The sequence below is a fragment of the Mesoplodon densirostris genome, chromosome X (genome assembly GCF_025265405.1).
Source record: "Mesoplodon densirostris isolate mMesDen1 chromosome X, mMesDen1 primary haplotype, whole genome shotgun sequence".
NCBI classification, from domain to species: Eukaryota; Metazoa; Chordata; class Mammalia; order Artiodactyla; family Ziphiidae; genus Mesoplodon; species Mesoplodon densirostris.
The window spans coordinates 7754987-7781601 of record NC_082681.1 but is presented as its reverse complement, the minus strand read 5'-3'; the positions used below and the strand labels follow the sequence as shown (position 1 = coordinate 7781601).

Genomic DNA, 26615 nt, shown 5'->3' with positions numbered 1-26615 from the left:
TCTCCACAACGGATTGGAGTGGCACACTTGCCTGGCTGCCATACTACAGAATGATAATTTCCCTCCTTTTTTGGACCTGCACTGACCATGCTGAGTATCTAAGAAGATTTTACTGCATGGATCACAGAAATGTGGATAAACACAAATTTGGAATGGCATCTGGTGTCCTTTGCCACTGGGCAGACAACTCTGACGTTGGGCTTGCCACACAACTCCTCTGAAAGTTGGGGGATACTTCTGTGATTTTTATGCTGATGAACAAAGTCGCCTTTGTCCCGAAGCCATCTTCCTTAATCTGAACAGACTGCCTTGGGTAAAGGAATTGTTAGCCCAGGTCTCTGTGCAGCTTTTCATTCCAGGATACAAAATCAGGTCTGGTTCATTCCTGAGGGTAGCTCACGGGCCCTAACGGGTGAGGCACGGACAGATCCAAACCTGTGAAGCAAGGAGAACACTGGGGAGTGGATAACTTCTCCGTTTTCCTAATCCAGATATGGACAGACTGTACCTGTCTGGGGCAGTGACCATAGTGCCAACCGTCACAAAGCTAGATATGTCACCCCCAACTTCAATTGTCTGTGAGGGATCTTATCAGCATCCCACTATCGAACAATGCTTCAGGTACCACTTCGACCAGGCAGTGGCCTCGGCCACTGTTTGCCTTTGCCTTCTACACTCATGTGTCCGTATCCTGTGATGTCAATGCTAAATGAATGCAGAGGATCACCTTGGACCCAACTCAAAGCAACATAATATGCTTCCCACCCACTTCCAGGACTAGATTTTCTGTGTGCTAAGACAGCCTCCCTTGCCTCCACTGCCTCCCACTTGGACACAGGGTGACCCTCTTCGTGCGGGTAGTGACACAACTCTTCGGTAATCAAAGATCCAGTGGGCACAGTCTGTATATGCCCAGCCTCTGGTGCAATCAGTAGGCTGTCCTTGGGGGCATTATGGACACAGTTCATCACCATTTTACATGCATTTTCCCCCATCAAGAGGGAAAGGCTAAGGCTAAGGCTCACCTGGGAGATTACCAAAGAGATAGCTGGGAGTTTCACTACCAAAGATACTCTTGCCTCCTTACCTCTGATTGTGTCAGATATCTGCATAGCTTTGGGTTATTTACTGACTAGACAGTGTGTACTGTGGCCAACTTCTGGCTGAATACCTCACTGCAAGCTGTAGGAGCTGGCCACAGGGCTCTAAACCACTCCCCATCTAAGCCCTGGGATCGTTTTCTCATGGCTTGGTCTGGAGTCCATGACTAGAGGTTTCAGAAAACTCTAGTTTCATGATGAACTTTGTACTCTTATTTAGGACACTCCTTGTTTCACGTCTTCTCTGCCATCCTCACCAACTTCAGAAACCCCACTGAAAAAGCCAATCAATTTCCGTCCCCAAAGGTCTCACTGTGGGATACTGACAGAACGTGAAACCACCTACCTCATCTTACTTACACTTGGGCTTGTAAGTTATCCCAATTAAACCTATTATTGTGCCCATTCTCCAAGATATAGTGGTGTTTTCTTTAACTCACCTTCCAAAGATAGATTAAAGGGGGCAGGACTGGAGGAAGGGAGGCTAGGATGTTGGAATAATGAGCCAGTGCAATGGCAGTGAGAATGGAGAAAGGTGGGATTGCTACGATATTTAGGACATAGAATCAGTGGGACTTAGTGATTATTACTTGTGGGGGAAAAGGAGAGTGAAGAAACTAGCATTATGATTCACAGATTTTTGGCTTGAGTTATAGCTTTCTTTTTTTATTATCTATTTTATTTATTTAATATTGGATGCATTGGGCCTTTGTTGCTGCACACGGGCTTTCTCTAGTTGCGGAGAGCGGGGCCTACTCTTCATTGCGGTGCGTGGGCTTCTCATTGCAGTGGCTTGTCTTGTTGCGGAGCACGGGCTGTAGGCGCGTGGGCTTCAGTAGTTGTGGCATGTGGGCTCAGTAGTTGTGGCTCCTGGGCTCTAGAGTGCAGGCTCAGTAGTTGTGGCGCATGGGCTTAGTTGCTCCGCGGCACATGGGATCTTCCCAGACCAAGGCTCGAACCTGTGTCCCCTGCATTGGCAGGCGGATTCTTAACCACTGTGCCACCAGGGAAACCCCTAGAGCTTTCTTTTAGAGGAAGGGAGATTTATTCATTCAACTAATGCTTATTAAACATATACCATGAGTCAGGCAGACTTTGGCATTTGATGCTGGAGATATACAAGAAAAAGACATTGGCAGACAGAAAAATTAGCATGAAAGATAATTACAGGGACAGATAGATATGTGCTTCCTCATATGATGCACAAGGGCACAACACACTTCAATAGTGTTCCAGCTAAAAAAGTTAATAACCTGAATCTAATCATGTGGAAACATCAGACAAGCTTACAAAATGGACATTTTACAGAATAAATGGCTTGTGCTCATCACAACTATCAAGGTCATGAAAGACAAATACTGAGGAACTGTTTGCAATCAAATGACACTAAGAAGACATGATAGTTAAATGCAATATGTGATCAGGGATTGGCCCTTGAACCAGAAAATCTTGTTGTCTTTTGTTATAAGGGATATTATTGGGAAATTTGGCTATGAATAAAGTAGATTACATAGTAGGACAATGCTAATTTCCCAGTTTTGAGAATTGTACTATGATTACATAAGAAAATGTTCTTTTTTTTAAGAACTTTTTTGAAAATAAATTTATTTTATTTATTTATTTTTGGCTGCGTTGGGTCTTCGTTGCTGTGCATGGGTTTTGTCTACTTAACAGCGAGCGGGGGCTACTCTTCGTTGTGGTGCGCGGGCTTCTCATTGCGGTGGCTTCTCTTGTTGCAGAGCACGGGCTCTAGGTGTGCAGCCTTCAGTAGTTGTGTCACGTGGGCTCAGTAGTTGTGGCTCGCGGGCTCTAGAGCGCAGGCTCAGTAGTTGTGGCGCACGGGTTTAGTTGCTCCACGGCATGTGGGATCTTCCTGGACCAGGGCTTGAACCCATGTTCCCTGCATTGGCAGGCGGATTCTTAACCACTGCACCACCAGGGAAGCCCAAGAGAATGTTCTTTTAAAAAAAAATAAAACACCAAAAATCACATGAAGTGTTCAGGAGCAAAGGGCTGAGATATGAGCTGGAAGAAGCTTTGAGTAGTAGCATAGTTGCTAAGCAGGTTTAGGCTCTGGGCTTACACTTCCTGAGTCCTAATCTCAGCACAGCTCTTTACTACTTATGAGCCTTTGAGCAAGTTTTTAAACTCTATACATTAAATTTCCTCATCCATAAAAAACAGATGATGTTAATAATAGTACCTACCTTATAGAAATGGTATGAGGGTGAAATTAGTGAGTGTATGTAAAGCACTTAGACCCGTGTCTGGCATGTATGTATAACCAATGTTGGCTGTATTTAAGCTATTATGCTCCTGTCCTGGGAATACAGAGAGAAATGGGACATGGTTCCCTTGTTCAAGGAGCCACAGTCTAATGGAAGAAATAAGAAGGTTAACAGATAATAATAATAAAGCCTTGTGATGAGTGTCCTGCTAGGTATGTGAGCTGAGTGCAGCTGAGCCTGGGGCAATGAATTCTGCAGGAGGAAGTCAGGAGAAGTTTCATGGAGAGATGTGGTTAGAATTGGATCACAAAGGGTGAACAGGAGTTTGCCAAAATACTCTTTTCCCACTTTTGCCAGGACAGGGGCATCAGAAGTGCCAAAGCACAGGGTTCTGGAAAGGACATTGGGTACTACAGTGTAGTATAGTCAATGCAGTAGTGGTTTGCAGAAGGGCCAGACTCACCTGCCAGGTGTGTGTGGGAAGAGGGGCAGCACTGGACTGCCAGTCAATGGACATATAGGTTCAGACCCCAGCTTAAATATCACCTGTAGCCTCAAAAAGGTCACACAATCTCTCTGAACCTCAGTTTCCCCTAAAAATGGAGATATTGACACTTACCTCAGGCCTGTAAGGAGGATGCATGTAATGCATTTAGCAGGATGCCCAGCACATGGCTCATCCTCAGTAAAGGACAGCTGTTTGTAATGATGCTGCTGTTAGACGTTTCTAGGGGTCACCAAATTTCCTGGTTCTCGCTTCCTTCCGGGCACGTGCTTCTCTCGAGTGCTGCATGGCCCTGAAACTTCCTTTGGCCATTGAGGTGGAAAGAGAAAGGCTATGTGTCACTTCTGGGCCAAAACATTGAAGACCAGGGCACTGTGATTCTCGGTGCTCGCTTTCGTGCCACGGCAATTTGGAAGCTCAAGTGGAGATGGTGGCATGACAAGGCAGTGGCACCTCTGTCAGGCCAGGTCTCAGTGATGACAATGAGCAGATTGCCCCTGCCAACCTGTGGCGGGCAGGTAGTGTAAACAAGCGATAAACCTTTGTTGTTTGAAGGCACCAAGATTGGCATTTTATTCTCTTTAGCCACCCTCAGAAACCCCGAAGGATTGGGGACTTTTCTAGACACTTTGGTGTCCCATGCCAATTCCAGATAGGGGACAACAAATTCTCCACTCTCCCGCCTTGTTGATGGGATGGTAAAATTGGATGAGAGGTTTGGAAGCATGTTTGCATAACAGATGAAATTTAACTCAATTTAAACAAAGAAAAGCCACCAGAAAGATGTCTGGCTACTTCAGTCCATCCTGTCCTGCAAGAGTGAGTGGAGGAGGCAGTAAACATAGATCAGCTCTTTCTCTGAATCAACTGTGACTTCTATTTTTCCCATTCAAGCACCAGAGGATTAATGATGTTATAACCTAACTGTCATGGTCCGAGCATGGGTTGGAAAAGCATTTCCAGACACAAGGCAGAATGTAAGGAAGGTAGAGCTTATTAAAGGGAAGGGTGGCTGCAAGAAGAGTGGGCCGACTTGCTGGTAGCCAGGGGAAGTCGACATTGAGCATGGGTTGCTTGTCTGTTTTTATAGGCAGGGAACCTGCAAGTCATCTGCTGACTGGGCAGAGTATGTATACTTGCAGCGTGCTGAGCGGGAGAAAAACGGTGCAAATGTCTTTCCCTATATGGGATAGTAAAGGGACAGGGCATGCTGCTTGGGAGGGCTCTGGGACATTGCAATGGTCACATTGTGACAGAGTGATAGGAGTCCTGTAGCCCTTTGTTCTGGCAATATTGGCCCTTTGAGTTTATCTTGTTCTTTGTCCTTGGAGCACACAAACCTCACAGGAAAGTATAAGAAGGGGCTCTAACCTGGTCTGAGGGTCAGGAAAGTTCTCCTGAAGAAGTACAGACAAAGATGATGTGAGATACACATACACACACACACACACACACACACACACACACACGAGTATTATTCAGCCATAAGAAAAAAGGAAATCTGCCATTTGTGACAACATGGATGGAACTTGAGGGCATTATGCTAAGTGAAATAAGACAAATACTCTGTGGTATCACTTATATGTGGAATCTTAAAAAAAAAGTGAAAGTCAGAAACAGAAACAGAGGGTAGAAAAGTGGTTGGTGGGTAGGGGAAACAGGGAGAGGTTGGTAAACTTTCAGTTGTAAGATGAATAAGGTCTGAGGTTCTAATGTATAACATGGTGACTATAGTTGATAACACTGTATTGTATAATTGAAATTTGCTAAGAGTAGAACTTAAATGTTCTCACCAAAAAAAAGAGAGAGCTGTGAGGTAATAGATGTCTTAATTAACTAGATGGTGCGAATCTTTTCACAATGTATGTATATATCAAATCACCACGTGTACACTTTAAATATCTTACAATTTTATTTGTCAATTATACCACAAAAAAGCTGGGAAAAAAAAGAAGTTGGCTTACTAGAACAATGAAATCACCTATTAAAAACCTAGTTATGGCACCACCTAGGAGAAAACACCCTATAAGTTTGTGGTGCTGTCTTGCAGGATGTGTTGTGCACTCTGAACCAGGACCAGTAATCGACATAAGGCACTGTTTGTCCCAGAACCAGAATACATGGGGCTAAGGACTAAGGGAGTGATGGTGAGAATGATGCCTAATGACATGCTTATACAGATGTTTGCACTTTGCTTCTCATTCTCTGATTTCTGCTATTTTATTTTTTATTTTTTATTTTTTTATTTTTTTTGCGGTATGTGGGCCTCTCATTGTTGTGGCCTCTCCCGTTGCGAAGCACAGGCTCCGGACGCGCAGGCTCAGCAGCCATGGCTCACGGGCCCAGCCGCTCCGCGGCATGTGGGATCTTCCTAGACCGGGGCACGAACCCGTGTCCCCTGCATCGGCAGGCGGACTCTCAACCACTGCACCACCAGGGAAGCCCTCTGCTATTTTAGAAACTTATTATTTATTCAAGAGAGAAATATCTCTTTCAGGGAACACAACAATGGTTCCACTGAATTAGAAGCTGAAACTGCCACCTTATGCCACTAGGCAGGTCCGCCAAAAAAAAAGAATTACTATGTCGGCTAAGGTGATTGATTCTAACCATCATTAAGTACTATACATTAATACCTTATAGGAATGAACAAAAATTTGTTTCCATTTCCCTACTGAGACATCCTTTATGTTGCTTTCATTATAACAATGAATGCCCTTGTACATGTTGTTTTGTACACATGGGTGAGAGGATAGATACCTAAAAGTGGAATTTGTGTGACACAGAATATGTGAATAATTAACCTTTCAAGTTGTGGTCAAATTGCTGTCTTAAGTGGTTGTATCCATTTGTACCTCCACCAGCAATGATTGAGTTCCCATTTCTGTACATTCTTGTGAATATTTATTAATTTTTGCCAATCCGATGAGCATAAATTATCTCATTGTTGATTAATTTGCATTCCCCTGATTACCTGATGTTGAACACCTTTTCATGTCTGCCTATAGTGATATTTAAAAAAGTGTCAATTCTCAATTTTCCACAAGAATGGTAGTTACATTCTGAGCAGTGGTATGTACCATCTTGTGAAGCAGTCCCTTGTATTCATGCTCATGCAACAGATTTTCCTTCCTAATTAGCTCTAGGTTGACTAGTATCAAATTTAGTTCCCTTGAAAATATAGGATGAAAGAGGAAATCCAGGACAGGATTTAAATCTACATCTGATAATCTACAAAGTGGATGGCTTTTTGTGCCCTGCCCCCCAATCTCGAATTAGTGTTTTGTAAACCAGGAAGTGCTCGGTCTTAATCTTAGAGATTTTGTCCCCCTGAGTTTTTGTTAGTAATGTGTATTTCTAGCGGCATAATGTGGATTGCTCACGAGTATTGCATTGTTGCCATAAACTGCCATGCCTTGCCTGTTGACAGCAACCCCAAATGCTACAGTCAAGTGCGAGTCACAGGAAGCCAGAGCTGGAAAGAATCTTCACAATCAGTATGTCCACAGCCCATAATTTGCAGAAGGGAAAACTAAGGCTCAGAGAGCACAACCCATGAGGTGGTAGAGAGCTGAGTTTCCAACCCGTGCGCTCTAGCTTAATCCCTGAGCCCTCAGGGCAGCTGCGTGGTACCTGGTCATATGATCATTTTCCACGGGTTCTATGACATGAACAAGTTTGCTGTTGGGAGGTAATTGTTCATGGGTCTCTCGAGTGTCTGAATGTCTAGGGGAGCTTTTGTCCTTTGTCTCTGACCCAGTAGTCTTGCATCTTCTGCCAGCATTTACAAAACTGTGGCAGGCTGCCTTGTTACTCAGAAGAACAGTAAAATCTCAGGCACTTTCCTGTTCCTCACAGCCGAAGGCAGTAATTTCAAAAGCTGTTAATACAGGCGTCCTCTGGCCAAATTAATTTTGGAAAAGCTGAGGCCCTCCCTCCCCAAAAAAAAGATTAAGAAAAGATAAAAGGAAAGGAAAGCAGCTTCTTTTCCTGCCAGCTCCTTTAATAAACTAAAGAGCATTATGAATTGCTCTTAGATGTGGCGATAGAGTGGAGTGCGCTAAATTTCAAGAATTATTTACATAGGAAAACTTCCTTCCTCCTTCCCTCTATGGAATGCTTATTAACATTGGAAAGAACAATAGGAACAATAGAATTTGATTAGTAGAAAACCATTTGGAAAGCCAGAGTAAAATGTAGTAAGAAAGATGGAAATGCAGTTGAAGGGGGTCGTTTCACATCCCTTGAAAACTAGACGGAGGTAGATGAACAAGTGTTCCAGCATCATCTACAGAGTGCTTTTGCAGATGTGCCCACACAAAGCGAGTTAATGGGATTTTGCCCAAGGGTCAGATTTTGGAGTCAAAAGGGGACTCTGAGACAACGCTGTCTTATTTTGCACGTGTTGCACTAAGGCACAGCAGAAGGAAGGCACTTAGGGCCACCCAGTTCACTGGTGACAAAGGATGGGAATCAAATCGAAGTGTTCTGAGTCACTTTTTTGTGTTCCTCACACACTCTTTGTCCTCATATTGTCCTATTGTTTCATTTGTGACTCAACCTTAAGGTCTCTGGGGTTACTGGGACTGAGGAAAAAGCGATTTCTTAATTCCATTTAATGTTAAATAACGAAAATTTACATTTAAAAAGCCACATTTATCTGGCGGTGCTGCAGTGATTGCCTGTGGTGACCGTAGAGGCTATAGTGGTGTCAGAGGACTGAATTTGAGGAGGAATTAACAGTCATGGCTGGAGTATGATTCCAGCGAGGCCATTTAGTTGATGGGTGACAAGCGGTCCCGCTACTGGCTCAGGCCTTGGGGGCTCCGTTCATTCATTCGACAACGTTCGACAAACCCTAGAAGGGGCAGGCCTTGAGTGACGCATGCGCACAAGCCACTAAAGCCGGCCATTACGAAGGGGCGAGGCCTGGGCCCCGCACGTCGGCCGCACGTGCTGTGGGATTATTACGTAAGCGTCACCACGCCGGGGTTTCTGGGTAGTGGGCGGCCGACGGAGCGGCAGCGCGTCCGTTTACCGGGCCCTCTGAAGCATGCCTTCCAAAGGGCAGTTGATGCTGCGGAGGGGCCGGTGGAAGACCCGGGCATTGCGAGGGTTGCACTGCAAGCTGAGCAGGAGTCGGGAGGGGGACCAAGAGAAGAACAAGGAGACGGTTTCGTCGTCCTCCAGCACCAGTTCCCTCAAGGGCCAGCCCATCATGGCGACGAAGGCTAAGCCGGGCCCACAGGCGTCTCGGCGCGGCATCCAGGCCAAGATGTTCTACTCTGTGGTGAAGGCGTGGGCCTGCAAACACCCCAGGCTGCTCTTGTTTGGCGTCTGGGTCCTGCTGCTGCTGCTGTTCTACTACTACCTGAGTACCAGTGAGTGCCGCCCGGGGTACACCGGGCGAGGGCCCCTCGTGGGGGATGGGAGGGTGAGGGGAGGGCGCCGCAGGGTGGAGCTCTGCGCGGTAGCGCGAAGGCCATCCGTCTCTCCCACTGCGTCTGCCCTCCCATCCGTCCGATGACAAACAGCTTCCCTCCTTATCTCCCTTCAGAAGCACCTTCCCTCCCTTCCCTCCCTACTTGTCCTCACAAAACCCTACCCCCTCACCTCCCGCCTTATTTTAAAAAACGGAGGTGAAATTTTCGGAACCTAAAATTAACTATTTGGTCGTGAACAATTCGGTGGCATTTAGATATTTAAACGTTGAGCAGCCGCCACCTCTATCTCATTCATCACCCCAAATTCAAACCCACACCCACTGAGAATGTAGTTACTCCTCATTTCCCAGCCCCTGGCCCCCACCAGTCTACTTCTGTCTCTGTGGGTTTGTTCTGGACATTTCCTATAAATGGGAGCATAGAATATTTGTCCTTCCTTGTGTCTGGCTTATTCTACTTGGTATAATGGTTTCGAGAGTTGGGCATGTTGTATATGTATCGGTACTTCATTCGTTTTTACCGCCGAATACTATTCTGTGGTATGAATATACAGCATTTTGTTTATGCATTGATCAGATTGATGGGCATTTGGGCTGTTTCCAGTTGTTGGCTATAATATTGTTATGAATGTTCACGTACAGGTTTTTGTGTCAGTATGTTTTCAGTTCTCTTGGGCATATACCTAGGAGTGGAATTGCCAGGACGTATGGGGATTCCATGTTGAACTGTTTGAGGAAGTCCCAAACTTTTCCAGAGTGGTTGAGCCATTTTATATTCCCACGGACAGTGTATGAGGGTCTCCATTTCACCAGTGTTTGTTACCACCCCCTCTTTTTGATTATCACCATCCTAGTGTGAGTGAAGTGGTATCTTATTGTGGTTTTCATTAGTATTTCTGTAGTGACTAATGATGTTGAGCATCTTTTCATGTGCTTCTGGATATTTGTATATGTTCTTTGCAGAAATACCTATTCAAATCATTTGACCATTTTAAACTGGATTGTTTGTGGTTTTGTTATTGAGTTGTAAGAGTTCTTCATATACTCTGGATATGTGATTTGTAAATACTTTCTCTCATTCTGTAGGTTTTCTTTTCACTTTCTTGATAGCTTTTTGATGCACAAAAGTTTTCAATTTTGAGAAAGTCCAATTTTATCTGTTTTTTTTTTTTTAATTTTGACACTTGTGCTTTTCATGTCATATCTAAGAATCCATTGCCAAATCCAAAGTCATGAAGATTTATGCCTAGGTTTTCTTTTAAGGGTTTTATGATTTTAGTCCTTATATTTAGGTCGTTGACCCATTTTGTATTAATTTTTGTTTATGGCTTACGTTAGGGGTCTAACATCATTCTTTTGCATGTGAATATCCAGTTATTTCAGTGCCATTTGTTGAAAAGACTATTCATTCCCCATTTAATAGTCTTGGCACCCTTGTTGAAAATCAGTTGACCATAGACCTATGGGTTTATTGATGGACTCTAAGTTCTGTTCCGTTGGTCTGTGTGACCATCCCTATGCCAGTACCATACTCTTTTGATTACTATAGCTTTGTAGAAAGTTGAGAAATTGGGACATGCGATTCCTCCAGTTTTGTTCCTTACTCATATTGTTTTGAATATTCAAGGCCTCTTGCAATTCCATATAAATTTGAGGACTAGCTTTTCCATTTATGCAAAAAGGCCCCTGGAGTTTCGATAGACTGTATTTTTTTAAAGCACTTTTCTATTTATTTATTTGTTTGTTTGTTTGTTTGTTTGTGCCGGGTCTTCGTTGCTACGTGTGGGATCTTCAGTTTCAGCATGAGGGGTCTTTTTAATTTTTTTAGTTGCGGCATGCAAACTCTTAGTTGTGGCGTGTGGGATCTAGTTCCCTGACCAGGGATTGAACCCGGGCCCCCTGCATCGGGAGCGCGGTGTCTTAGCCACTGGGCCACCAGGGAAGTCCCTATAGAGATTGTATTGAATCTGTAGATCATGTTGGGCAGTACTGCCATCTTAACAATGTTAAGTCTTTCAATCCATGAACATGGCATCTCTTCCCATTTATTTATATCTTCTTTAATTTATTTCAGCAATGTTTTGTAGTATTCATTGTACAAGTCTTTAACCTCCTTGGTTAAATTTATTACTAGAAATTTTATTCTTTTGGATGCTATTGTAAATGGCATTGTTTTCTTAATTTCCTTTTTGGAATGTTTATTGCTGGTATATAGAAGCACAACAGGTTTTTTCCTTTTTTTTTTTTTGCGGTGTGTGGGCCTCTCAGTGTTGTGGCCTCTCCCGTTGAGGAGCACAGGCTCCGGACGCGCAGGCTCAGCGGCCACGGCTCACGGGCCCAGCCACTCCGCGGCAGGTGGGATCTTCCTGGACTGGGGCACAAACCCGTGTCCCTTGCATTGGCAGGCGGACTCTCAACCACTGCGCCACCAGGGAAGCCCACACAACTGCTTTTTGCGTGTTGCTCTTGTACCCTACAACTTTGCTGTATTAGCTCTAGTAGGTTTTGTTGTGAACTGTAAAAAAATATTCTGCATATATAATTATTTGATCTGTGAATAGATAGTTGTATTTTTCCTTTACATTTTGGATGCCTTTTATTTCATTTTATGTTCTAATTGCTCTGGCTAGAACTTCCAATACAGTGTTGAATAAAAGTGGTAAAAGTGGGCATCCTTATCTTGCTCCTGATCTTAGAAGGAAAGCTTGAAGCCTTTCACTATTAATTATGATATTAGTTGTTGATTTTTCATAAATGCTTCTTATCTACTGAGGAAAATTCCTTCTCTTCGTAGTTGAATGAGTGATTTTATCATAAAAGGTGTTGGATTTTGCCAAATACTTTCTCTGCACCAATTGAGATGATCATGTGAGTTTTTTCCCTTCATTCTATTAATGTGGTGTGTTCCATTGATTTTCTTAGGTTGAACCATCCTTGGATTCCTGGGATAAACCCCACTTGATCATTTTGTATATTCTTTTTAATATGCTGTTGCATTTGGTTTGCCAGTATTTTGTATGTGTATTCATATGTGATATTGGTTTGTAGTTTTCTTGCAGTATCTTTGTCTGGCTTTGGTATTAGATTAATGCTGACATCGTAGAATGAGTTAAGAAGTGTTCCCTCTTCTATTTTTTGGAAGAGTTTAAGAAGCATTGGTATTCATTCTTCTTTAAATATTTGGTAGAAATCACCAATGAAGCCATCTGCTCCCTGACTTTTCTTTTTAGGGAGGTTTTGATTAGTGTTTCAGTTTCTTTACTTATACAAGTCTTCTCTGAAAGGTCTTCCTTCCCTAGCCTCCTTTCACAAACTACTAAATCCCCTCACCAACTTACACAAATGCCCTTCTTTCCCGCATGAATGACTTCCATCCCTCATTTCTCCTAAGGCTTTTTCATTGTCTCCCATCACATAGTACTAATCTCCCTCACCACACCAAAGTGCTGACCTCCATCACCTCCTCTCTTAAAGCTCTTCCACCTCTAACCTCACCTTACTAACCCTCCTTACGTCACCTCTCAAATTTGTTTCCCCATCACCTCCCTTCTCAAGGACTTTCCTTGCTCAATTCCTCTCACAGAGGCCTTCCCTTCTTTCATGGTTGCCTTCCCTGCTTCCTCTACCCTCACAAATGACTTCCCTTCTTCACTTGTTCCCCTGAAAGACCTCCTTCCTTCCAGTCCTTTCACAAAGTAGGAAAGTCCCTCTCCTCACATAGTACTAAACTCCCTCACCTCCTTACTCTAAGAACTTTCCTCCTTTACCTGTGCTCACAAAGACCTTCCGTCTGTCACCTCACTTCACAAATCCCTTTCCTCTCTTACTCTCAGAAATGCTTTCCCTTCTTCATTGCCACTCCAAAAGTTCTTCTTAACTTTCAGTCAAGGTCCTTTCATTCCTCACGTCCCCACAATGACTTTCCTTTGCTCACCTTACAGGCCTTCTCTCCCGTCACTCAAAAGCCTTTCTTCTTTATTTCACAAAGCCCTTTACTCCCCTCACTCAAGGTCTTCAATCCCTCACCTCCCTTTTATTTATTTATTTATTCATTTATTTGGTTGTGTCGGGTCTTAGTTGAGGCAGGCGGGCTCCTTAGTTGTGGCTTGCTGGCTCCTTAGTTGTGGCATGTGAACTCTTAGTTGTGGCATGCATGTGGGATCTAGTTCCAGGACCAGGGACCGAACCTGGGCCCCCTGCATTGGGAACGTGGAGTCTTAACCACTGCACAACCAGGGAAGTCCCCCTCACGTCCCTTTTAAAATGCTTTCATTCTCTTACGTCACATTGTCCTCTCTCTAACCTACCTTCACAGAGGCCTTCTCTTCCTCAGTCAGAATCCTTCCCTTCCCTTCCCTTTTTATTTACCCTCCTTGAGACCTTTGCTCACCCCCCTCTCAGATGCCTGGAGGGCCCCCCCATTCTCCCCACTAACAGGTTTCTCTTCCCTCACCACCCAAAGCTAACTCTCTCCTTCCTCAAAAGTCTTCTTTTGGGCTTCCCTGGTGGCACAGTGGTTGAGAGTCCGCCTGCCGATGCAGGGGACACGGGTTCTTGCCCCGGTCTGGGAAGATCCCACATGCTGCGGAGAGGCTAGGCCCGTGAGCCATGGCCACTGAGCCTGCGCATCCGGAGCCTGTGCTCCGCAACGGGAGAGGCCACAACAGTGAGAGGCCCGCGTACCGCAAAAAAAAAAAAAAAAAGTCTTCTTTTCCTCCTTCTACTCAGTGCTCTTGCTGCCTCACTTTCCTCACTCAAAGTCTTTCCCACCTCCTCCTCCAGATCTTTCTTGCCCCCCACTCAAATACTTTTTCTTTCCCCGCAGCCTTCTCTCCTTAGATCCAAGATAGCCTTCTCAAAAAAGGGCCTTCTCTACCTTACCTCCCTTGGCCTGCCCTCCCTCCCAGTCCCCTCACAATGGTATTCTATCTCCTCCTCTGCATAAAGGACTTGGCTTTCCCATAATATTCCTCCCTCCCTCCCTCCCTCAAGCTCCAGCTTCAAGCCCAAAGACCTTCCATCATCCGCACCTCTAATCTCAATGACTTCTCTCTCCCTGCCATACCCAGAGGCCTTCTATCTCCTCAGCCAAGGTCCTCCCACAGTCAAAGAAGGAAGCAAAAATTGGGCAGAGGCATTGTTAAGTAAAATGAACAGAGACCACTGTATCCTGTGTCACAGCTGCTTGGGGATGAAGTTCAGTGTTAAATAAAGTATATGTTATGCATTCTTTTATCAACTATTTTAAATAAGTTAGAAAAATATTATTCCTACTCTTTGAAAAACATTTTAAGATGCCTTTTAAATGATCATCCACAAATCATATTACTTCGAATTATCCATATTTATTTTTCCTACTATTCATCCAGAATACAATGTATTTCTGAATTAGTTTTACTGTATTTGTGAATGTTAGTTACAAATAAAACTAGAACCTTACAAACTGAGAGCTTTTTCATTCTCTGAAAATGTAATTTAAGAAACAAAACTATAAATTGTACATGTTATTTTCTTAGTCCGTGAGTTCTTCATTTTCTACTCCTATTTTGAGTAGAACTGTTATAAAAAGAGAATACTGTTATTCAGTGTGATTTCTTTATTTCCATGTGGACTTTTTCCAATATAGGTTTAACATGTTTTCTCCTAAAATAATCCATGATTCATTCTTAATGTTGTCAGATGTCCCAGATTCTCAGGAGGTAATATGTGACTGGATGGATTAAATATTATTTTGTATTTAAAATGATTTAACTTAATTAATGTAACTAAATTCACTGTGTTATGGATTGAATTGTGTCCCCCCCACAACAAAAAATGTTGGATGTTTAACCCCCCTAGCACTTCAGAATGTGACCTTATTTGGAGATGAGGTCTTTATAGAGATAATCAAGTTAAAGTGAGGTGGGCCCTAGCCCAGTGTGAATGGTGTCCTTATAAAAAGGGGAAATTTGGACACAGAGATAGACATTGTTAGTAGAAAGACTATATGAATAGACACAGGGAGAAAACAGCCATCTACAAGCCAAGGAGAGAGGCTTTCCCTGACAGTTCTCAGAAGGAGCCAACCCTATTGGTTGATCTTGATTTTGGACTTGATTTTGGGCTTCTGGCCTCCGGAATTGTTGAGGCGATAAATTTCTGTTGTTTTAAGCCACCCAGTTTATGGTGCTTTCTTACAGTGACCCTAGCAAACTAATACACACTGAGGGGTAAAATAATTTGGCCATGCCCCTGGAGTATTGCAGTGAAAGCAGGGCATCTGGTCCCAGAGCTAAAATTTCCCTTCTTTCTAGATAGACCCTTCTGAGTTCTCTTAGACTTAATGCCACCAAGGAGAATTGAGGTTGAGGGATCTGAATTAACTCTGGGAGAGCTCCAGGTTGTATAGTCTTTTAGACCTTGTTTTTAAGGTTACTTTTATGCATAAGGCATATAGACTAGTAGCATACAGGATGAAGAGACTAGTAGATTAGGACTAGGAATTTGATCCCACCTCCTCCACCAATTCTCTGTAACCTGTTGGGTCCGTCCTTATTGCACATCCTTTTTGGGGAGATTAAAAAAGAGAGAGAGAAATAAAGATTGACTAATAGGTAATATTTTCAGAATGCTTTAGCTTCATAGGAAAAAACCACGTGACTGGTTTCTATATTATTATATTAATACTTCATTTATCTGTTATTTTGGGGAGTGAATGAGGCAGTGTACCTAGGTAGGTCTGATTGACTGCCTTGTACCACACCAGGCACCAAGTTTGGTCTTACTTTAACCATCTGTGTATGTGGTGTAGTTGGAAGAGCCCTGATCTAGGAGTTAGGAGACCTGAGTTGTCATGATTCTGCCACTGACTTGCTGTGTGACTTTTGGTGAGACATTTTGCCTCTTTAGGCTTCAGTTATCTTGTCTAAAAATTGAGGAGATTTCACTAGACAGGTGTTTCTCCTGCCTCAGTCGTTTGTATAACACCTTCACAATTCTTTGTTATCTTAATGCTACCAGTTATTCATATTTTTCTTTAAATTGCCTCACTTTTTAAATAATATTTATTTTAAAAGGAAACTATAGCACCATTATAAATGGGAAACTGGTCATATTTGCAATTAAGAGAATTATTTATAAAAATAAGTATCGTGAAAACAAAGTAATGTTATTAAATTTAAAATTAGAAACAATTAAAAATGAAAGATATATGATAAAATATTCACTCATTTTACATTGTACTAAGCACTTAGTGTATGACTTCATTTAATACTCACAATTCTTCAAAATAAATATCATTCCCATTTTGCAGATGAGTAAACTGAGGCAAAGAGAAGTTTACTGATTTGCCCAGGTTCACCAGCCAGTATGTGGCAGAGCCAAGATGCAAATTCAGGTCTATTTGAGGACAAGGCCCAGAAAAGACTGCGGCATAGGTAGACCCTCAACTTAAGTCTTAGCAGAATCCTCTTCAAGCTGATACCGTTAGCTACTGTTCGCATTCTGTCTCTTCGCCCTTTAATTCAGTTTCTCATCTGAGAGACCTCACTGCAGAGCAGGACTGGCAACATGATTTGCAAAATGAAAATATGAGGGTCCCTTGTTCAAAATGTATTATGAATTTCAAGATGATAGCAGAACATTAAACCAAGTGTGGAACCGTTCTAAGAGCCACATTCTGTACATTGCATAGGTCACATGCCCATGAAGCCCACAGCTTTGAGTCTGCCTTTTTTTTCCCTTTGAAACGTAGTTAGGTTTTCAGTCTTTTTTTGGTAACAGGGAAATTAAAAAATAAAAATTCTTTGTGACAGGGAAACATAATTGATTCTTTACCATTTCTTGCTGCCATTTAGGGATGCTGCCTCCTAGTCTTTTATTTGCTGAGTTTAATGAGTGTACAGATGCAAATTAGAAGCATAGGGGATGGAATTATTCTGCATATGATTAACAGTGGGGGAGGGGAAAGAGGCTGGAGCTTAATAAGGTGAAGAGGAAGCTGTGAAAAGACCTGGGCACTGGCTGATGGAAGATTTTGGAGAGAGGAAAGGACAGTTGCTTCCAGTAGTGAAAGAACAGGAATGTCAAAGGGGATTTTATAAAGGTTTGCCATATGGTAAATGATGTTTGGTGTCGTGGTAGTTTTGATATACTAGTCATGTATATTTTTTCTACACTTTTCATAATAAATACCTAAATAGTGAAAATTAAATACATCCATAAATGTTCAACTGTGTTCCACCTAAAATTGACGCATGTAATGCTGATGGTACTTATGCCACACTTTGGGAAATAGTGCTCAAGTTAATTTATAAATAATTGTCTTTCAGAGTAGGGAAGAAACCAGTGGTAGAGAGCAGGTTAAACATGCTGGAGGCTTTGGGTTCAGGCTGCTGCTGTTGGTGCTTTTCTGAGTAAATGTTTAATTGCCTCCTCCTTTTGTACCCATTGAAGTGACCAGAAGATCTGTAATAGTTCAAAACCCAGAGAACCAAGAAGGGTGCTATCTTTATTTTATTTTTAAAAACACTTTTTTAGTTAATGTGTAGTTTGATTCTGTTTTTGTTAATTTTTAAAATTATTTATTTTGGCTGAGCCGAGTCTTAGTTGCGACACGCGGGATCTTTGTTGCGGCGTGCAGGATCCTTTTAGTTGTTGCATGTGGGCTCTTAGTTGCCACATGTGGGATCTAGTTCCCTGACCAGTGATCGAACCTGGGCCTCCCCGCATTGGGAGCATGGAGTCTTAACCACTGGACCACCAGGGAAGTCCCAGGTGCTATCTTTATTGACATGCTAGAAATTTGGAGGGATTTCTGAAAGACAGAAAGAAGGCCAGGCCGGACACTAATGAGAGAAGTTGCAGCAACCCGTGTTTCACTTCAGCTAAAGCCAAGCCTGTCTGGCAGGGTCTAGAGGCTAGGGTGCTTTGAGTTGGAGATGAATCTCCATCCTAGAGGGACTCCAGAGAGCATACCCCCTGCAGAAGATAACCTAGTATGGAGACTCAGGTCGCTGTGTGCTACTGCCAGCAAATACTTCCTTCAGATGGCATGTTGACAAGCACAGTCAGTTGTGCAAGGGGGGCACTGAGTGAACAAATGGCAGTACAGAACACAGGTCCTGTCAAGGCTGCTTCCAACTGTAGCTCCTTTCCTGTATACTGTAGGGCAGTGAGCCTTCTAACCTGGCAAAGTATGGCTGGCAATATTAGTCTCCCTTCTTGTTCCCTGTGCTGGAGGCACTCTTCCAAGCCCTTTGTATGGCCAGTTTCTTCTAATCTTTTTTTCTTTTTTTAAGCTGAAATATCATCTCAGAGAGGCCAGTCCCTATTTAAAGTAGGTCCCCTACCTTATATTGTATTGGTATCCACTTTCCTCATAGCATGCATTACAATTTATAATTTGTTAATTTGTTAGTTTACTTTTTTGTTTGTTTTCTCCACTATATTGTAAGCTTTATGAGGGTAGGGATCTTACCTGATTTGTTCACTGATGTATCCCCAAAACCTCGAATATAGTAGGCATTAAATACATAGTTATTGAACGAGTAGGGGTTAGGAGAAAACAAACAGGAAAAAATGGGTTATTTTTAATATTGTCAAGATATGTACTACACAATGAAGATAAAACTGTAATGAATGAACACTTATGCATAGTGTTGAAATATATAAAAAAATGGTTTTAGAACTTCAAGTAGAAATGGACAAATCTACAATCGTAGTGGGTGACTATGATACATATATTTTAGTCCTTGACAGAAAAAATAAAGATACTGACCATTTGAATAATACAAGTTAGCTTGATTTAACATGTATAATAAAGTTCATATGCATATAATAAAGTTCATATTATAATAAAGTACCCTACAGGCTGAGAATATACATTCAAGTGTATATGTATGGAAGTTGGTTTCATTAAAATAAGAAAGAGAATATTATCATTGATATAAAGGAGATTAAAAAATGATAAGTGAATATTCTTATGACAGCATATTCATAACATAACAACAAAATATATTTGACATATGGAAATGAGTGTGATAAGAACAGTACAGGACCTATATGAATGCAACTATAAATCTATATATACTCAGGGAGATAAAAAGAGACTTGAATGAGTGAGATTCTTGGGTGAGATAATTTTGTATTGTTATCAGTTATCTCCAGATGAGTCTATATTTAAGTAAATTCATGCCTAGTACATGAGGCACACAATAAATGTTTTTTGAATGACTGTTAAATAAGGAACATAATTACCATAAAAATATTATTACCATTTTTTGATTTGACAAAATGATTCTAAGTTTCATCTAAAAATTTCTTCAGAGTTGAGAATAAAATTTTGATAATGAGGACTAATGAAAAGATTGCCAGATCCAGTTATTAAAACATATGATAATACAAGGTAAATTATAACAGTGGTATTGCAGCATGAACAGATAGATTAGTGGAACAGAACAGAGAGTCAAGAAACAAATTTATGACTAAGGACTTAGAATATGATGGTGATGTCATAAGTAGGAAAGGATGGATTTAATAAATGGTATTAGGAAAACTGGAAAACATGTGTCCGTACTTCATAACATACTCCAAAATATTTTCGAGGTGGATTAAAGATTTAAATATAAAAAGTGAAACTATAAAAGTGTTAGAAGGAAATATTAGAGTGTAGAATGCTGTCGACTGAAAATATGCACAACCTAAAATTTGAGAATTATGTTTTATTCGGCAGACTTTCTGAGGACTTAAGCCCAGGAAACAGCCTCTCAGATAGCTCTGAGGGACTGTTCCAAAGAGGTAAGGGAGGAGCCAGGGTATAGGAGTTTTGGCAAAAACAAAACAAAAACAAAAAAAACACCCAGATAGTCAAAGATCAAAAGATTACTGCTAATTAAAAAAAACCCAGACATCTCAAGTTAATGAATTTAGCGCTTTTCTGTGTATGGGAAGATGCAAGAGTCTCTGGGCTTATTGAAATCATTCCCTTGATGTGCATCTTAACTATCTAGGGCCAGTATCCTGCTTTTCTCCATCTTGAATCCGCTCAGGGTGCACCATCTGTGGCGGCTCAGTGACTTATGGCTTGGTGGATGTGGCCGGCTACATCCTTTGTTTACTGTAATGGCAGGTGACATTCTTTAAAAGGTCCACAATGCCATTTAAAACATGACCTGAAAGGCAGAAATAGTAAAGGAAGAGATTGATACATTTGATTACATAAAACATTTTAAACTTTTGAATTTCTTAAAACACCATAAAAAATACAAACGTAGCTGACTACCTTGAAAAATATTTACAATATATCTGGCAGATTAAGGGTTAAGTTCTCTATTACACAACAAATATATGAAAGAGATCAGTTCACTGATGACTAAAGGTGCAAATTAAAACAAGGGTAACATTAGTTTGGCCATCAAACTGACAAACAACAAAAAAGGTGAGGGTCCAAGAATATTGGCACTTGCCTTCACTGCTGGTAGATGTATACCTTGGGGCAGCCTTACTAGAGGGTAGTGTGACCAAGGTCAAGAGCCATTCCTTAAGAATTTATCCTAAGGAATTTTTCATGAATATCTGCAAATATATAGCTACAGTGAAAAATCATTGCATTGCAGAGTTCTTTATTTTTTCTTTTTCTTTTTTTTAATTGAGGTATAATTGACATCTAACATTATATTAGTTTCAGGTGTACAACATAATGATTTGATATTTGTGTATATTGTGAAATCACCACAATAAGTCTAGTTAACATCTGTCACCATACACAGTTACAAAATTTTTTTTTTCTGGTGATAAGAACTTTTTAAGATTTACTCTCTCGGGACTTCCCTGGTGGCCCAGTGGTTAATGCAGGGAGCCCGGGTTTGATCCCTGGTCAGGGAACTAGATCCTGCATGCCGCAACTAAAAGATCCCACATGCTGCAACGAAGATCCCACATACAGATAAATAGATAAATAAATAAATAAATAAATAAATAAATATTTTTAAAAGATTTACTTTCTTAGCAACTTTTTAATATGCATTACATTATCACAGGACTTATTTAATTGATAACTGAAAGTTTGTACCTTTTGACCCACTTAACCCGTTTCTCCCACCCCTACCCCCACCCCACGCCTCTGGTAGCCACCAGTCTGTTCTCTGTATCTATGAGTGTTCTTCTAGGCAGTGTTCTTCATAATATCAATAAATTGTAAAAAAACTTAAATGTCTTTGTATGGTGGAAATTATTAACTCATTTATAATAGAGCCATAAAATGTAATACTGTAAGGTTATGAAAGATAGTGTTGGAAAATATTTAATGATATGGACAAATCCATGTCATGGGAATGAGGATGGATATCCTCTCCTCTTATATAGGAGGGAATCATGCAAATAAAACTAAAAGCAAGTTGTGTTGAAGTAGTGAGGAAGGATAAGGAAGGTTTACAGTGTCTAAGGCCTTGATTTTTATTCGTAAATAAAGAAGCCAGCATATTTGCCAAGAGTTTCTGTGATGGGGCCTGACTTAGTTGGAATACATACTGTTTCCAAGTTGTTAATTGATTGGGCCTCCGAATGTCAAGGCTGTCAGAGGCAAGTTCACTATTGTAAATTAGTTTACAGTGCAACAATGGGATGTGTCGGCCTACAGCTGAAGCAGTTTGAAATTTAGTTATTTTTTAATTAATTTATTTAAACTTAATACTCAATTTTTCAGTTTCACAGCAAAAACATATTCTGATTATTAATTGTACCTAAGCTGTTATGAGTTTTAAATGCAATGTCTGTTAGCTCTTAGACTTTCCATATTTAATTTAAGCACAGGTAATTACTTTTAAAGGGTCAAAGAAAGTGATAAATACTTTATATGTTGGGATTAATCATTTCACTTTTCTTAAGGGTTCTTGAATTCTACATCTCCAGGTGAATATATTCTGTGGAGCAATGAAGATATTAATGGACAACCTCTGGGAGGAACTGCTGCCTGGGAAACTCTGCTCAGTTTTTTCTTTCCAATAAGTAAGTTCCTGTTTTATTTTATTCCTCCCAATGTCCTTGTTTTGAAAACAGTAGTTAAATGTTTAGGAGGCAGTGTGGTCTATTGGCATTGGAGTGAGACAAACCTGAGTTTTAATCCTGACTCTGCCCTTTGCCTTAGGCAAGATAACCTCTGAACCTCAATGTCTTCATCTTTAAAATGAAAATATTTACCGGAAAGAATTGCGAAGATGAACTGAGACAGTATTTTAAGTCATTCCATAAATATTTGTTACTCTTTACAGAATACTTTTCCTTTACAAATATCTAAACCTTTCAAAATTTACCTTAATGGCATTGCTTGAAATTTAGTCACTGATCCAGTATTGTGAAATCAGTATCTTCTGTGGCATTAATCAGGGTACTGTGTAGCTCTAATGTTATGGAATATACCAGATGTTTTCCCATCTGTTTCAATGATAAAAAGTTCAGGTTTCAAGTCACATCATCTCTGTCTTTTTGTGATTCTGTATATAATGTGTTTATCAAGCACATGATGGCCCCTGAGATTAACCACAAATAAACACATTTCATTTTGTACAGCATGTGGTGCCCTTTCAAGGAGAAGGTTCAAATCAATTGACATATGTGAATTATAAAGATGAAGCTTTTATTAAAAATCATGCAGAATTCTAATAAAATTTGATGTACATATATAAGCACAAAATTGTATCCATTGTTTAATTCTGACTCTACCACTGAATTCTTCTGTGATTTTGCATAAATCTCTTCATGTTTCTCTAAGAGGTTTCCAGTTCAAAACAAGCATTATGACATCTACTACCAATGAGAATAGCAAAATAAACGAACTCCTTAAATAATTTATGTAAAAATACTGCCATGGTCAAATCGATTGGAGAAAGAGAAGTCTGATAAGGTGGTATGTTGTGAAGCTAAAAGAATAGTGAGCGCTGGAGTTCGTCATAAACAACAAATGATGATTTAAGCTTTAGAGCTTGAGAAGATAGCAGATGTAAACTGTCCCATAGCTACCTATAATAAGTACATTATACAAACACTGAAGCCACCTTTAAAAATAGTCTGAATAAGATATCTGCATTTCTGGGCTTCCCTGGTGGCGCAGTGGTTGAGAGTCTACCTGCCGATGCAGGGGACACGGGTTCGTGCCCTGGTCTGGGAAGATCCCACATGCCGCGGAGCGGCTGGGCCCGTGAGCTGTGGCCGCTGGGCCTGTGCATCTGGAGCCTGTGCTCTGCAACAGGAGAGGCCACAGCAGTGAGAGGCCCGCGTACCGCCAGAAAAAAAAAAAGATCTGCATTTCTGAAATACTCCTCCAACCTGGTGCAGTACGTTGAGTCAAAATCAATTTATGAGATGACGTTTTTGCCCCAAAAAATCAGACCGTTCCCTTTTAAGAGAAATATCATACCTAGGTTGATTCAACTCTTTCAACAGTGATTAAATATTTATAAAATATTATATATTGTATTCTTGAAAAAGAATAGCTACAAGTTCATAAAATGTGAAGTACTTTTAACCAATTTATTTCCTCCCCTATATAATTAAAAATGAATATTCTTCCCACTTAAGCACTAACAAAAAGACCGTCTTCTCATCATTAGACAGTTGTTAGTAATAGATTCATCTCGTGCAGATTAAAATGATAACCTTGAGATAGACTGGCAGGGAAGCTTGAGAGGTCACACAATCCTTCTCCCTTTGGATAAAATCATACACTTAAACCTGATAAAAATTGTTCTACCCTTTTTATTCTTCAAAATTAGTAATTTGAGTCTAAAAGCTAATTTTAGTATCTGACATAAAGTCCATCAGATGCAATTTAGGTATAAAATAACAGAAGCCCAGCATTAGAAGGGACCTTAGAGATCATCTAGTCCAGTCTCTTCTATGATTTAAAATCTCTTCTTGTATGGTTTTCATTCCTGGAAAGTGGTCTTTGAACAATATCTATAGTGAGGAACTCAGCACACAGGAAGTCCATCCGATCTCTGACCAGGGCCTGACAACTGTCACCCTTCCCTGAGTGTGTGATGTCCGGGACTGAACACGGTATTCTAGATGCAGTCCATCCTGGGAAGGAGCGTCACTCTGGGCCTGGCAGAATTGAAGAACAGATTGCTTAGAGTATAACAACAAAGTAGGCTAAGCTCTCACATGTCTAAAATGTTTGGGAAATGAATATCCAGGCCAACTGGTAACGCATTAAATTTGTGACCTTGCACAAGTTACTTTGATCCTTTATTTCTTCATTTTAAAAATGGAGGTTGTAAAACTAATTTTGAGAGTTTGTTGTGAAGATTGGAAATAATGTGTGTAAAGCAAGATACCTGGCCCAAATAGGTGACTAATGCATGGTAGCTGTTATTACTCTTACCTGAGCTTCAGGAATTGCCAGTCTTTAAAGAAGAGGAATATAATAAAATATACCAAGAGGCAATAATATACTTATAACCATTATATTATTTTTTGCTGATGTTGAAGTGCTTCACAGTGATCGTAAAACATCATTTATTACTTTTCTAAGTCTGTAGTTGTTGATAGTGTTGGAGATTGAACTGAATCTATGCTGGCCTTAAGCCATACTGTAGAGGTTTTCTTTTCAAATAAAAATCTGATATCTGCCTTTTTAGTTGTCACTTGTCTTTCATATAAAGCAGGATGTTTAAAAAATCAGCTGTTTCAGCTTGTGAATCTTACAGTTGCATGAATCTTGGTATTCATGCCATAAATCATTGCCTATTCAAAATTATAGAGTTGTAACTTAAGGCCAAAAGGAAGACTCTTAAAACATACTGCAGTGCCAGTATGATTAAGTGTTCACAGAAAGTAGGTCAATGCCAATAGTATTACTTATTTTACTCTCTAGCAGTAAACTGTGTGAATTTTACTTACATGCAGTCTCATTGATGGATTCAGTGCATTTCTGCAGCTTAGTAAAATTGAGTGAGAGGGCATCTGTGGTATTCTTTTAACAAGGTGTTAGTTTTAAGGGCATTTGGCCTGTTCTAGTTATTTAACCCTTTCTGTGTTATGTTTGTATCAATACTACTCAGCTTATGTTTATAGTCATTTTAAAAGTACCTTACCGGGCTTCCCTGGTGGCGCAGTGGTTAAGAATCCGCCTGCCAATGCACGGGACACGGGTTCGAGCCCTGGTACGGGAAGATCCCACATGCCGCGGAGCAACTAAGCCCGTAAGCCACAACTACTGAGCCTGCGCTCTAGAGCCCGTGAGCCACAGCTACTGAAGCCTGCGCGCCTAGAGCCCGTGCTCCGCAACAAGAGAAGCCACTGCAATGAGAAGCCCGCGCACTGCAAGGAAGAGGAGCCCCAGCTCACCACAACTAGAGAAAGCCCGTGTGCAGCAACGAAGACCCAACGCAGCCAAAAATAAAATATATAAAATTTAAAAACCCCAAAAAACAAAAACTACCTAACCAATGATCTGTTAACAATTTATATTTTTCTGCAGTTTATCTAGAATTGAAAAGGTGTGATGTTAAGTAACTTTGTGGTAACTTTTAGTTTAACTCTTATTTTTTCAGCATTTATTACTACTTGTATATGTCATTTTCTTTAAATGTACAAGCTTAAGTGTTTGTTTTTCTTTTCTTTTGTCTTGCAGTAATTATTTAATTAGGGAAAGTACTTAATAACCATGCTGAATTCTCTTTCTTGCATTTTGTTTCTAAAAGCATGCATTCCACAGGAGAATCAGGTGGTAGAGCCTTGCAGTTACCTGCGAGATCTTAGCAAAAGTGAATGTTTGAGATACAAATGCTGTTATTCGTCATCTAAGATCAATAACTCCAACTGTTTTATCCCGCTAAAAGACAGTAAGTTAATCCTTTTACATTTATTATATTCCTGTTTTTAAAAATTGAATAAACAGGTCACAATGGCATAAGTTTAAATTTGGGTCTCTCAGCTTAACATTGAAAGGAGGCTCCCAGCCCTAGAGCAATACCACCTGTAGAAAGTCCTGAGGTGGTCAGGCCTCGATTCATGAGCCATTTCTGCTTAGTCCTTAGGTGTGACTATGGCAGTTTGAAATTAGTTTCATCTTTTCTTTTGCTTTAGTCACTGTCTTGTCCCATAGATTCCAGGCTTTGTGAGATGTAACCCTCAATGCCTGGGAGAAGATACCAGTCAGGCATGCCTTAGCTTACTTTCTCTTCCCATCTTTTCTTCCTGAGTAGAATTCTTCTCATTTATCTTTTCTTCAGCATCTCAGTATGTAACAGTAACTTGAATGTTTCCTGTTAAGTCTGTTTGTCAGTTTCTCTCTTTGTTCTTTTGTTTTTGAATTAGGTTCTTCTCTTAAGATTTTTTTTCTTTACAATGTTTTGAACACT

At 40.8% G+C, this 26615-nt stretch overlaps 1 protein-coding gene across 1 annotated transcript in view; it reads left to right on the top strand.

Annotated features, from left to right (window-relative positions):
• Window positions 1-9051: 9051 nt before the first annotated feature.
• Window positions 9052-26615, top strand: part of FMR1NB (FMR1 neighbor) — a 68197-nt gene continuing 50633 nt past the window's right edge. The window contains exons 1-3 of the mRNA XM_060086381.1: window positions 9052-9214; window positions 22141-22260; window positions 25956-26096. Of these exons, the coding sequence (XP_059942364.1) occupies window positions 9052-9214; window positions 22141-22260; window positions 25956-26096 (424 nt within the window). The remainder of the gene's footprint in view (window positions 9215-22140; window positions 22261-25955; window positions 26097-26615) is intronic.